The sequence below is a fragment of the Hemibagrus wyckioides genome, linkage group LG03, assembly GCF_019097595.1.
Source record: "Hemibagrus wyckioides isolate EC202008001 linkage group LG03, SWU_Hwy_1.0, whole genome shotgun sequence".
Classification (NCBI taxonomy): domain Eukaryota; kingdom Metazoa; phylum Chordata; class Actinopteri; order Siluriformes; family Bagridae; genus Hemibagrus; species Hemibagrus wyckioides.
This window is the reverse complement of record NC_080712.1, coordinates 10,796,126-10,810,792: the sequence shown is the minus strand read 5'-3', so window position 1 is coordinate 10,810,792 and position 14,667 is coordinate 10,796,126. Positions and strand designations below refer to the sequence as shown.

General features: G+C 37.1%; 1 protein-coding gene across 2 annotated transcripts; it reads left to right on the top strand.

Moving 5' to 3' along the window:
- The first annotated feature begins 1,444 nt into the window (after positions 1 to 1,444).
- unc93b1 (unc-93 homolog B1, TLR signaling regulator) lies at positions 1,445 to 11,876 on the top strand. 2 transcript variants are annotated; one of them, XM_058381844.1, is made up of 13 exons: positions 1,445 to 1,593; positions 2,247 to 2,366; positions 3,432 to 3,573; positions 4,442 to 4,595; positions 5,024 to 5,185; positions 6,012 to 6,141; positions 6,266 to 6,356; positions 6,525 to 6,649; positions 8,618 to 8,800; positions 9,537 to 9,816; positions 10,217 to 10,335; positions 10,990 to 11,112; positions 11,514 to 11,876. In XM_058381844.1, exons 2-13 carry the CDS (start codon positions 2,247 to 2,249, stop codon positions 11,751 to 11,753), a joined length of 1,869 nt encoding a protein of 622 aa, XP_058237827.1. In that variant the 5' UTR covers positions 1,445 to 1,593; the 3' UTR covers positions 11,754 to 11,876. The 2 variants fall into 2 exon arrangements, with proteins under 2 accessions (XP_058237827.1, XP_058237816.1); XM_058381833.1 differs by having other exon boundaries at positions 1,450 to 1,668.
- The last annotated feature ends 2,791 nt before the right edge of the window (positions 11,877 to 14,667 follow it).

The window sequence follows — 14,667 nt, the reverse complement described above, 5'->3', positions numbered from 1 at the left end:
ACAAGAAAACATCTGTTACCAAAAAGATGTGGAAATTTTTTTTTTTTTTGTAAAGCTTATCTGCCTGCAATGATCATGTTGAATAAGGAGACCATTTAACAAATGCAGCAGTAAAAACATTCAATCTGCCTATGGTTGCTTAAAGCCTTCATATGTCATTTCTTTACAAGGTCAATTTTATGCTTTAGTTAAGATGAATACTGGAGAAAGATATGTGCCATAGTGAGTCATAAGCCTAATCAATTCAGTTTTTGAAATCACATATAAGCTGTCAAAATGTGTGTGATGCTTCTGCGCTATCACATTGTCATTAAGATCAGAGAAGAGTACTTACATGCTCAGATAACAGAGAATCAGAAATTAAATTTGCTGTGACAACCCTTTGCTTTTCAAAAAATCCATCAATAATCTCAGGTAGACTTTGAGAAGTTTTATGAGGAAATTAGGTGTGGAGGAACTTCACGGAGTCCTGACCTCAACCTGATAGAACACCTTTGGGATGAATTTGAGCAGAGACTGCGAGCCAGGTCAAGATTGGGACATCTGCCTTTACATGCATATGAATGTAATATGGAGGTAGCCCACCCTATAACAGCTTCAACTCTTCTGGGAAGGCTTTCCACGAGGTTTAGGAGTGTGTTTATGGGAATTTTTTGACCATTCCTCTGTATGCGCATTTGTGAGGTCAGGCACTGATGTTGGACGAGAAGGTCTGGCTTGCAGTCTCCTCTCAAATTCATCCCAAAGGTGTTCTATCAGGTTGAGGTCAGGACTCTGTGAAGTTCCTCCACTCCAAACTCACTCATCCATGTCTTTATGGACCTTGCTTTGTGCACCGGTGTACAGTCATGTTGGAACAGGAAGGAGTCATCCCCAAACTGTTCCCACAAAGTTGGGAGCATGAAATTGTCCAAAATGTCTTGGTATGCTGAAGCATTAAGAGTTCCTTTCACTGGAACTAAGGGGCCGAGCCCAACCCCTGAAAAACAACATCTGAATTCAATGATTTGGATCATTGTCCCAAAACTTTTTGCAATATAGTGTATATAGTCAAGTTTTACAGAGCACCCTGTAGAATTTGCTTCAGTATTTCTGGAGATGTTTTTGCATAGAAAACCCAGCAGCCTACATCATGGTTTTTTTTTTTTGTTTTTGTTTTTTTGTTTTGTCTGAAAACATGTCTTTTTACATATGTTGCTTTCTATTGCTTCATTTTTTTGCTGCAAAAATAAACTCAGTAATGCATTAAAAAGAAAACATAAAATGGCATCTTTAAAATACATTAAAAAAAGTAAAGGTGCCTAAGAATTTTGCACAGGACGGTGTAGAGCAAAAATTCGTCCACGTGCAGGATTTTCACGTGTCCAAACTGCACATGTCCAGGGGATGAGTTTTAGTACGGTCACTTCCGGTGCTTTTCATTAAAGTAGTGTACTGTGCCTTTAAGTTTGCGCAAGTCAGATAGGGAAGTGAGAAGGAGCAACTTTTTCGTTTCCCCTTCTCTGGTTTAATTTGGGTTTAGTGTTGCAGATAAAGGAAAAGGGATGTAGCCTACCATGACTAGAATTCGTGTAGAATTGAGAATAGATCCAGGTGATGAATGATCTCTTCTCCTCTTTTGTCTCTCTGTTTTTGTCTCTCTGTCTTGAACACACGATCTCAGTCTAGGTGAGTAGTTTTGCAATATTTGTTTAATAGTAGTGCAGGTGATTTTTTCCTCCTCACTATAAATAATCATCCACATTTCATTAATTCAGCAGAAATACAATGTGCTTCCAATGTGTACAATGTGCTCCAAATCCTAATGATTTCTGTGGGTGTAAAGAAACGCAGAGGACAACTGCAGCACAGAGTTTTAATGTAATAAATACGTAGTACATATTTATCTTATGTTTATCATAAAATAAACATAGGCTGAGATCGTACATGAATCTGTAAATGTAAAATGTACAAAACAATGGAATGAATTATTTCTAAATAAGTTGTTAAACTGTGATTTGTTTTTGTCATGTTTCATATTTACTCTTTCTAATAGTATTATTCCCAGGGCTGCTCTTTATCATTACTAAATAATGTTCATAAGATTGTGGAGAAAACCCAAACATCATTATCCCTTTTTTAAATGATGATTATTATTATTAACTGCTTAATTAAACTGTTTTTTACTTGTTGATCGTTTTGTTGGCCACATGAAAAGGAACCGAGATAAAGTGTGTTTTAATGTTTTTCTGTGGTTTGGCCGCTAGATGGCAGCAGCGATGACAGACGACAACGTGTACAGAGAGGCGGAGTTGCAGGAGGCGCCCCCTGCTGACCATCAGAATGAAGGACAGTTTCCAGGACCAGAGGACAACATCCAGGGCCAGGTAAGGACAAGACATCCTTTATCTTCAGTAACTGTTTCATCCAGGTCAGGGGTGAAGTGGATCTGAAGTCAATTCCAGGATGCCTGAATACACCAGGTCCAAAATGCATATATTTTGACACATGACAACCAGTATGTTTTTGGTAAGTGGGCGATAACCTAAAAAACCCAGTGACAACCCAGACAGATAGGCAAGTACACAAGCATTATCATGAGGATCAAGTAACCGGGAGCCTGGAGTTGTGCTCCTCGTAGCACCTTCGTGCCTCCAACACACACTTGTGTGATGATTAACAGTAAGAATCTTACATTAGTCTCACCTGTCCCACATGGGTATGGTGGTGTATTGAGCTATGCAGGACTGAATCATATACGGCTGATATTACACTACACAGATTAACGATTTCTGACTAAGTATGAATCACGTTTGGTGTGTGACAAAATGAAACATAAAATCACTTCTGTTGTGTGCCATGGTTATCCTGACAAACCCTTGTCTGCTCCAGATAAGGCTATGTGGGTGTTTATGATAAACAAATGTAAATTATTTTGGCTGAAAGAATGTAGGCCAATTATGTCAGTCCTTCAGTGTGTTTATAGTGTGTCCACTATTTATGAAAGCTGCATGGTATTTTGTCCACGTTGTGCAGCTCTAACATTGTACTGTGTAGTGGTTGTTAATGCTAAGCTTTGTTAAAACTCTTCAGTCTATTCAGTTATTTAAACAGTTTGATCTTCCTTGCAAAAGGAAATACAAGAATTATAGGAAAACTGTTTTTTTTAACGATTAAATCTTTTCAAGGATAATAATTTGAGTTCAGTCAGTGTGTGAAAACTTCACTACAGGTGTTTTGCCACATATTTTTTAGAAACTTAGAACTTTAGAAGCTTAAAATAGTACAGAACATGTAAGTGTTTTAAAGAAAACTTAAGATTTTCAAATATGTAAATTTCCAGGATGGAGCTGATTTAAGTGTCAGGCAAAGTTCCCTGAAACTGTCTACCTGAAATATTCTTAGCAGCATTGGTTTATGAACCCTTTGCCTCTTTCCCCCCTATTTGTCAGGTAGAGGAGTTTCTGGGACCCCATCCAGATTATGATGAGGAAGAGGAAGAAAGAAAGTATTACAGGAGAAAACGGCTGGCTGTGGTGAAGAATGTGCTGGGGGCCAGCTGTGGAGGCATGATCGTCTACAGCGTTTACTTAGGTTAGTTTCTTCTTACTTCTGCAGACCGCAGTGCTGTTGAATACTCGATTCTGATTGGTCAGAAGGTGCTGATGAGTGATCTGAAGTTTTCTGTCATTTTCTGTGTCACAGGTTTGCAATAAGGCGCTTGTTCTAATTTGTCATTTGTGTAATAATAGCTCATTCACATGCACTTTTAGGTAAGGTGATATTCAATCTAAGGCTAATAAACATGTTTTAAATCGACAAGATATATAGGTGCTGATTTGATGAAGATTTCTGCAAGAAGGTGTTTTTTCTTAACTTTTATGTTTGTCTCTGAACCTATGAATGTTTTTTGCTTTCTCTGCAAGCTGTGTTTCTCTGTGTTATTATCCTTTTAACTTTGAAAGAGAGAAAAGAGAGTGGCTGGTGAGGGAAAGCTTGGTATTTATAGCTGCTATAACATAAGTCATAATAGGAACTGGCATGACAGATGATACATAACATTAAATTAACTGTTTCTGTTACATTAAACTATTCATTAACTTCAGGCTGGCACCATTAACTCATGTAGAGTTACATCACAGCACCACATCACTGATTATTTTTTTTATTATTTGTTAAATTTTATCACTTTATCACTATTATATTATATTTTATATAGTAAGTTTATATAGTAAAGTAACATGTAGTTCTTCTCACAATATGACAGCTTCAATAAAATATCTTCTCACAGGAAAAGCTCAAGTTTTTGTGCCACCCCAGACTCTAAAACATGAACTGACTCTCAGACATCTGAACAGTCAAGACAAAGAAAGTGCAAACATCAGCTAACCTCTGCCAAAATCATTGACAACACCTTTAAAATGATTCCATATTGTGATTTGTTGTGCATGGCGTTTCACAGGTCTGCTACAGATGCAGCTGATTCTGCACTATGATGAAACTTACAGAGAGGTGAAGTATGGCAGTCTGAGCCTGCAGGATATCGACAACAGAGTGCTGATGGGCATCAACGTCACTCCCATCGTAGGCCTGCTATACACACCTGTACTCATCCGGTGAGTTGAACCGGTTTCTTTTTTTTTAATAGTCACTGTAATAATCATACCTGCTGTGTCTCCTTCTGCCATTCTGTTTTTTAATGTGCTCTACATGTCTCACCTTCCTGGTGTTGGTGGAACTGTGATAAATTGATTTTCGCCTTGGAATGAAGATTTAGATGTTTTTGGCAGACTCTTGAGAAAAAAAGAATTAGATTTTCTGTAAATAGAACAATAGAACAAATAATGACATCAGACCATGTGAGTTTTGCATACCAGTGTAGCACAGTTCCAGGAACAGGTAATGATTTCAGTTCAGTTTATATCAGATAAAACCTTGACCGTATTTATTTATATTTATTTGTTTCTCTCCATCATCTTTTTTCGCATTGCATATCACACTTTCTGCATTAGAAAGAATCTCTCTCTCTCTCTCTCTCTTTCAGGTTTCTGGGCACCAAATGGATGATGTTCCTTGCCTCAGGAATCTACGCACTTTTTGTTTCGACCAATTACTGGGAGCGGTACTACACCCTGGTACCATCAGCCGTTGCTATCGGTGTTGCTATAGTCCCGCTCTGGGCCTCTTTGGGAAACTACATCACAAGGTGGAGTGGCTGGGGTTTCTTAATGGCAAAATTGTATTACTGGGCCAATAAATTATTCAAACAAGTGTCGAGTAATCAAGGAACAAATGGATGAGCATTTATTGATTTTCCTGTAAAAGGACTATAAACAGCATGCTTTTTTATCGCTATTTATAAAAGGCAAGACAGTTTGACAGATTTACCCGACCTGAGAACAGAACTAAAAACTAAAACTCACTTATTGACGCTGTTGAATTCTGTCAATAAAGGTTTAAAATACATTTTAACTCAAACTCTCAAAACTCTTTAGATAACACTGTTTACTTTAGAGATTTATCTTCCAACAAGCAAAAGTGAAGCAATACAGCAGAAAATAAATCATTGCCATTACTCATGCTTAGCCAAAGGTTTTAGTTATTTATTTGGCATCAGGAGGAAAACTATGCACTTCCATGTTTACTTGAAGCTACACTGATTAATAAAGTAGATTTATTGAATCACTGTATTTACACTTTCATAATGTTCATGCAGATGTATTGCTGATGATAATCACATATATACTACATATGTGGAAGTTGAATTAAATAGAGTAAGACCGTTTTAAGAAACCTGATCTACTTCAGACTTTATATAGATATAGTAATAGTTCATAGTATTATTCATTTAGCAGCAGTTTCCATGTCTGATGTTTTATAGTGTAATGTGTTTCAACAACTTTCATACCTTGATTCAACTACTTTCAGAGCTGAAATAGGAGCAGCTGCATAGTTATTTTGTCTAGGATAGTCTAGATTAGTTATATTGTCTCTGTGTGTGTGTGTGTGTGTGTGTGTGTATTGTGGTATAGGATGGCCCAGCAGTACTATGAGTATGTGAACTATAAGGAGGAGCATGTGCAGGAGCAGAAGCGAGTGCCAAAAGGAGCCTGCCATAGTTATATCATCATCTTTCAGTCAATCTTCTACATATTTTTTCATGTGAGAGCAGATCTGTGGATTTCTGCCTATGTGTATGAGTCAGGGTGTTCCCACAAGCATGCAGGTGCATTAACTGGTGTGTGTGTGTGTGTGTGTGTGTGTGTGCGCGTGCATGTGTCTACAGCTCAGTTTCGTGTTTGCAGAGTTCCCCATGGCCTTTCTCAACACGATTCTTTATGACTACAAGCACACTCTCTACTCTGTCAAGCAGTGTGGTAAATTCAACTCTTTTTCTCTAGTATAATCCTATATAATCTAATTCATTCTGAATAAATGTGAAACACTACACACTACACACTACACAGACAGCAGCCCAAGTTCAAGATCAGGAGATGAAAAGGTCACAACTCCATCTATTTGTTTCTCTCTCTTTGTTTGTCCAGGAGCTGATAGCAGTGGCGTGATCGATGGTTTTAATAAGACTGTGCTGAGCCATTTGCCTCAGTCTTACTGCCTCATTATAGTAGAGAGCATTCTAATGGGAGCTGCCTTCATTGCCATGATCATAGTAAGACCATCTGAGACTTTCAGACTCTCACATGTACATCATGAGTTAACTTTCACACCACTGTCATGGTCATATGATAGAAATTAAGTAGCTTTAAAAAAAGAGTCATGAGAATACATCTGCCCTGATTATATTTTAAGAAAATGTTTTCTATTTTCTTTTTCCCAATAAACACTATTTATAACTTTACACAGCTGAAACCTAAGCCTTAAACATACCAGTCAAAAATCTAGACACACCAGATCAACCCTGGACATTGTCTTAAAGATGTTGATGAAGGCTTATGGTTGAATTTGGTTTCTGTAAGACTGTAAGTAGTGAAGTTATTGCCTGTGTATACATTTACTTCTGAAATCTTTTCTAATTTTGATACTTATAACACCTACCCTCAAAACAAGTAGTTTTTATATAGAGCTTAAGAGACGCACTGAGGTCTGTTTGGAAAGTGTAAGAAAAGTCTCCTGGGTGAAGCTACTTACATGAAGCTGGTTGGGAAGATGCCCAGAGTGTGCAAAGATAGCGTAATCACATAATTACATAATCAAAGTCATTGCATAAGCCCTTAGGTGTCATTTTGAATTCTTAATGTATTCATTGTTATTCTAACTTGTAAAAGCTGGTGTAAGTAATAGTGTAATTGTCAGGCTTTATAATGAAACATCAGGTTAATTATACATCACAGGTTAATTATAAATAATAAAAGATGAAAAAAAGCATTTATAAAATAAAATCAACAGTCTTTTTCAGCTTGTCTATAGTCTTAGAAGAATATTTATATATATATATATATATATATAATGACAATTTGTCATTTCAAGTTCACAGACAGTTTTATTTGCTTCATCATATCTGAATTTAGCAAAAACCTGTAGAACACCAAAACATAAAATTAATTCAAAGAGCAGGTGTGTTTTTATTGTTATATTATTTTGATGTATCTTAAATGATTAAATAGAAAAAGAGAAAAGCTGTGTGCCATCCAGAGGTTGCAAAAGTTGACCACTTCATAAACCTGGTTGCCATGGGAAACTCTGGTCCACAATTGAGGGCTATAATATGTGTACATGGTGTGAACTAATGCTCATAGCTGCATGAACTTCAGAGATTATACACTACTGATGCAGCTCCCTTCTGTCCTCAAGGCCACATCTTTACGATGGCAGAAAAGACGGTGACGTTTAATGATTTCCAGCAGTTAATGTTAGAATTGTAATTCGGACTATTATTCTGAATGACCCTTTTTACATTATGGAAATTTCTTCTTTAACTACTTAAGTGTCCAGCTTATAAATCCATTCCTCATCATAAAGCATATTATTGAACAACTACATGATAAGTTATAGTTAATTTATAATTCCATTACATTGTAATTACATTAATTAAAGTATGTAAAGTACAGGAGAGATGATTGTGAGTGAACAGGTCCTTGAAGTTTAAGGGGTTAATATGTAGACACCATAAGTTGAAGTGGAATGATATGGCCCCTGAGCAGCAGAAATGCGAGATGCGAGAATCCCGGTGTCGATAGCCAAGGGAGCCAAATTGGCTGTGCTTTCTGGGTGGAACAGATGGGATACTCTATCAATTGTCACTTACATCGACATTAGCCTAGTTTATGGGGTGATGGGAGAGGATGTATAGCAGATAGTGTGTTACACTGCCCCGTGATTCAGCTGGAGGGGAAAGGATGCAAAGGTTGGTTTCATGTGTTTTGGAGAAAGCATGATTAATAGGGCAGAGTATAATAGGGGAGAGCTGGCTTGTGGGTGGCAGCTGGCAGGTGACCAAATTGTGAGAAAATGGAATGATCTAATGTTAAAATTATTTATTTATTATTGCTAAAATAAACAAAACACATTCATTTATAACCTATGACCCAAACACACAGATCACCCCTAAAAACTATCCACTTTTTAGGTGCAGATAGTTTTTTCATCGCTTATTCAGTAGCATTTTTCTGTCTTCTAGTTCCTGGCTGTGTGTGGCGCTGCATACCGTCCCACGGAGGAGATTGACCTGCGCAGCATCGGCTGGGGCAACATCTTCCAGCTGCCCTTCAAACACCTGCGTGACTACCGCCTGCGCTTGCTCTGCCCTTTCTTCATCTACTCCGGCTTTGAGGTGCTCTTTGCCGTCAAAGGACTCATACTGGTGAGCAATACAGAGCAAGTGATTGCAGTCTCTGTTCAGCAGATATGGCATGTTGTGAGAGCAGGAGAAATCAAAGAATGTGTTTCAAGTATAAACTATATATTTTTGCTTAGTTGTTATTTTATATATATTTCATACTGCCAAGGGGTGTTTATTCATTTTAATAGTAGTTCTTACAATTGTGCTAATAATAAAAACATTAGAAATGCTGTGATTTAACGGAGAAAAGCATTTAATATCATGAAGTTTACTGTACAGAGAGTTTTATTTACAATTTAAGCTCTAGCTGGTAATAAATGTGACTTTAAATTGCTAAAAATACAAAGTGTTATTTAGTAATAAATAGAAATGATTAATATGAGTATTTAAGCCTTGGCAAATTACTGTGGAACACTTCGAGTCTGCTGTTACGGGAAACTACGACTGTAGCTGTCTATAGTGACTTCGCCTCAGGCTACATTGATTATTGTTTTTAAATAGCAGATGGAATGCAGTGTAATCAAGCTATTTAAAGAATACTTTTTTAGTTCATAGCCACACATTTACACGGTTGAGGACATTCCCTAATTTTCCAAATGAAAAAATGAAACTCAACCTCTGTTGTGTAATTTGTCTACAAAAAAAACCCAGTAAGTTAAAAATGAAATATTAAAATCAACAGATAATTAATAAAAAAGTGTCCTGAATTCTGAATACTTTCTCTCTCCTCCCTCTCTGTCTCCCATGTGTTCTTCAGTCATATGGCGTGTGTGCGGTGGGGATTGAGAAGCTGTGGCTGCTGGTGACGGTCTATGGCCTGTCGTGCTCTCTGTGTTCGTCTCTGTCATTACTACTCCTCAAGCCACGTTTGCCGCGTCCGGTTGTGTTGCTGGGGGGAGCAGGACTTCACCTGATCCTGTTGGTCGCTCTCATGTCCTGGTCCTCTAAACCACGCAGCCCTGAACAGCTGCCCCAGCTCCTGGTACTGGCTGCTCTCTGGGGCCTGGGCACTGCCCTCAACAAGACAGGGCTGAGCAGTTAGTAACTCACACACACACAACAGACACACACACACACAAATTCACAATACCATTGTTGATCAGCAGAAAAAAGAGAGAATACATGTGTTTATAAAAAATAATATGGGGGACATATGTTATTCATTATTTGTTAGCTGCAACTTACCATTGACTCCGTTTGGCTCCGTTAGTGAAAGAATTCATACTTCATACTTCTTCTGTCAATCTTGCAGATAGAACTAAAAGATATTAATAAATATCAAAACTCTCAAAAATGAATAGATAAATAAATAAAATCTAAATTAATAAAACTTTGTTTAGTTATTGCAATATATAATATAAACTTTGACTTTTGAATGAGACAAATAGAGTGAAATTTCACCCATAACTTTTACCTCCTCTGTGTGTGTGTGTGTAGCTCTGCTTGGTATGCTGTATGAAGATAAGGAACGCTTAGACTTTGTCTACACCATTTATCACTGGTGGCAGGCCATCGCCATCTTCATTGTGTACCTCTGGTCATCCCTACCTATGAGGGTAAAGATTTCTGTGTGTGTGTGTGTTGGGGAGGGGGGGATTACTCAGGGGAGTTTTGCATTTCTCAAATTTATGCAGCAAATTTAGTAATACACTAATTGTATTTCACTGTAAATAAATGTGTCATTAAATTAAATGTAAACCAACTCAGAACAGCTTTTCTTTCCACACCAAGTCTTAGTGATCTCCTTAGTGATTAATATAAACACTGATGACCAATTCATCATTATGCCACTACAAATTGCAAACAGTTAAACACATGAATGTGTCGCTTGTGATTCAATGCAGCAGAGTCACAAATACTGATATTTAATGTTAGATTATTAAATCAGTGATTGAAAAAGCCAAGGATTAATTAAAATACGATTGATTGTGTAGTGTACCATGCTGATACTGATCTTGATACAGTTATGCCCCTCTGTAATCCTGAAGGGAAAATGGATTGAATTCAAATTAACACGATTTCTCAACAGCATGCTTTCATTTAGATGAAAACTAGATGAAAGATAAAAACTATAGTAGCGTTTTAACATTATTATATTAACAATATGTGTAAAATGTTACTTATGATTAAAGTAATGGCTTTCCCCTATGTTCTTTCCCCTTTCAATTCATCTTCCTGTCTATCTCTCCAATCTGGTGATTCATCTTTAGGCCAAACTCGCCATCCTATTGGTTACTCTGCTGGTTGCAAGCCTCTGTTATTTACAGATGGAGCGTCGCCTAGTAAAGAAAATTCCCTACAGGTTGCCACGGATTCCCCGTCCACGACACAAGGTGAGACACACACACACACACAAATGCACATACAGACCTGTTAACTAACACTGTGCCTCTGTGTTAGATTGTATGGAGAAGTGGAATATGATATCATTATCTAATTAATAATTTCAGTGCTGTTTCTCATTCATTATATTAACAAGGAAATTGTTGTCTTACATTCATTCACACTGAGAAGAAAAGGTAACAAGTGTACCTTTCAGAATCGTGGGTAAAGCACATGGACTTTCATGTAAACAACTGAACATTCAAATCCACTGTTGTACCTTTGAGAGGACGTTTTTAATACCCTCAGGAAGAGGCAAAGAATTTTACCATACTTCATTATTTATTATCATGGTCACATGTGTGCTGGTTTCACTTCCTCGCACTGACATTAGACTCATCCTTCCATGCAGGTCAAAGGTTATCGTTATCTTGAAGAGGACAACTCTGATGAGTCTGATTCAGAAAAGAGCGACATAGAGGCGATCGATGAAGACAGGCAGAGTGAAGAGGAAACGAACGGGGATGTTGGATCACAGGGTTCTCATTCTCCAGGCCCGGAGAGGAACAGGGTCCGCAGTCGCCGGATGAGACGTGAGGATGCTGCGTATGAGCAGGCGGGGGAGAGGGAGGAGTATGGCCAAGCCCTGTGACATAATGCTGCGCTCTGACATGGGACACGTCACATATGAATGATTTTCATGTGTGTTCACATATGAATGAATGAATGAATGAATGAATGAATGAATGAATGAATGAATGGATTAAAGAAATAAGAATGTGGGTGATGAATGAAGTTTTTAAGAGAGACCATGAGACCTGCTTTGCTAGGTACTTTTACAGAAAGGTAAGTGATAAGTTCTCAAGTAATTCGGTAAAAAAGCGAAGTGAAAAAAGGAAACAGCCATAACCCAGTAAGACCAGGTTTTCTTTCACTATAGTAAAGGTCAATGTCATATGTTTTTTGCCTGCTGCTTTTCAGACATTTTCTTATTTGACTGCATTTCTTTTAAACCCTTGATTTCTTGCTGCTTCTATTCAAGCAGATATGTAATTCCTTCATTTACAGAGAAATTTATGTTTTCTTCTCCTCCTTGTTCTAAAAACTCCTCATGGCCCCTGGGTTTTTGTTTAAATTTATTAAGGGATGCTTCTTATACAAGTAAATAAGAATAAGAATATGTTTAAGGCTTTTCTTGTTCACTGCATAATTCCATATGTATTATTTCACAATGTTGAAGTTGTCATTATTATTTTAAAACAGTATAAAATACTAAAAATAAAAAAAATCCTTTTTTATGACCAGTTAAGTCCAAACTTTTGCTTGGTAGTTTACTGTACATACAATATATATTTAAATAAACATAGATTTTTTCTGCAATCGAATAGATAAGGATTTTTTTTTAGTTGATGACACAGACATGCATGCAGCCATATTCACACAGATTCACTCACTCACTCTCCTACGCACAGACAAAGTGTTTAGCTTTGGCCATGAAAGCAAATGTGAGGTGAATATACATTCATTAGTCATTAACAGGCCTCTCTTCCAGCGGCTCTTGCACATATCCATCTGTCACGTATGGCAGTTATACGTCACAACATATCAGTGCTTGTGAACTGGCCCAACTGTTCTTATTTTCGTGAGTATGTGTTGGAATCTCTCTTGGAATCTTAGAGCCCACCCCGAAGTGGATGTTTGTGTAGCTCTGGTTTTGTCACGCTGCTTTTAGATTTTTTGCATCCTACGTACTAAAAATGTAGTTAATCCTGGTATCCTGGTATGTTACTGCCTATGTGCTGCTCTGTTATGGCAGTGCTGCAGTTGTGCAGACAATTTATTTACCCTTATGTCCAAGAAAAAGCCAAATCCAAGTTGTGTTCTCAGTGTGGTCTGGGGAAGGGGAAGGATCTTCTTGCTTCCTTAATGCAATTGCTTTAATCATCACTCTTCACTTGTCCTGGAAAAGGTCATGACTGATCCAGCGCCTATCCTGGGAGCACTGGATTTGAGAAAGGAACACAAATTTATAGCATAACTGTAATGAAATAATTTTGAAAAAATTAAAAAATCACATTTATACAACAATTTAGTAAAAACATTGGAGTTGGAAGGGGCATGGTAGCTTAATAGTTAGCATGTTCACCTCATACTTCCAGGGTTGGGGGTTTGATAACTGCCTGGGTTGTAGGCTGATTGGCATCTCCAAATTGTCTGTAGTGTGTAAATGAGTATGAGTGTGTGTGATTGTGCCCTGAGATGGACTAACACCCTCTCCAGGGAGTCCCCTGCAATGTGTCCCAAGTCCTCTTGGATAGACATCAGGTTCCCTGTGTAGGACAAGCGCAAATTATTATTATTATTATTATTATTATTATTATTATTATTATTATTATTATTATTATTATTATTATTATTATTATTATTATTATTATTATTATTATTATTATTATTATTATTATTATTGCATTTTTCAGTGAATTGCAAACATTTCGGCATAGACTCCTTTCAGTGCAAAAAAAAAATAAATAAATGTTCAACTTAATCCTAAACATAATTAAAACACAAATTAATTTGATGAATATAATCCAACTATTTATACAAGCACAAGGTAAAGCACATTACTTAACATGTAGCATTGTTTATGTATTTGTTGGTACCACTAAAGAATTTGAATTGTGACTTTTTCCTCCACAAAAGTCAAACATGTTTCTTTCAGATAAAATTAAATTAAAAACATCTAAAAAGTAAAGGGAAAAGAGGAAGTAACAGTTAAGGATATAAGGAGGGCAGCGGTTTTTACATATATATATGCATTTCATTAATTTAAAGGTGTCATCTCACTGTTTTTATATGTGAGCATGAACGTCTGCAAAGTGAAGTGTGATGGATGAAATAAATGTAAATGATTAACAGGTCTCAGTTCATAGCAGTCTCCTCTATGAAAACACAACAGCATGACAATGTTTTAAAAACCCATTCAATCCAAATGACCTGTCATTGTAAACGTTCAGGAATAATAACTGTAACAGTAGTTGATAGTGATTTGCCCTGCCATCATATGATTTCATTACAAAATACATTAATAACAACAATACATGGGCAGACCTTCTGGCTTTACATCACACAAGCTACCTTTTAGAAGCATGTTCTCGTGCAGATCACTATAAGCTGAATGAAAGTACAAAACCTTAATCTTATATCTCACTGCATCACTGAATGGACACTACTGGCAGGTTTAATTTAAATGTCTGTACTCTCTCTTATCTGTCTTCCAACTCCCTCACCTTTCTCTCCCTGGCAGCAGCCTCAGTGTCAGTGCAGGACTTTTGCTTCAGATGGGCTGAAATTAGCTATAAAAAGAGGCAAGAGATAAAAATATAGGAAAGGAATGGGAACGAATGGAGTTATGTGCTCTATGAGAGTGTAGATGCACAAAAACCCAGACAGGAAGATAGAAAGGGTTTCTGAAAAGGAAACAGTGGGAGGACAATTTTGACAGTAATGAAGATTGGGAATTTTTGATCATTTGAATGGAGATTAATGTTCTCTAAAATAGAAGTAGT

Bases quoted from the DNA above. Each gene is read 5' to 3' on its own strand.
- unc93b1 (XM_058381844.1), top strand. From the start codon at position 2,247: ATGGCAGCAGCGATGACAGACGACAACGTGTACAGAGAGGCGGAGTTG. The intron at 6,142-6,265 runs GTGAGAGCAGAT...ATGTGTCTACAG, and splicing joins TCTTCTACATATTTTTTCAT to CTCAGTTTCGTGTTTGCAGA. The intron at 10,336-10,989 runs GTAAAGATTTCT...ATTCATCTTTAG, and splicing joins GGTCATCCCTACCTATGAGG to GCCAAACTCGCCATCCTATT.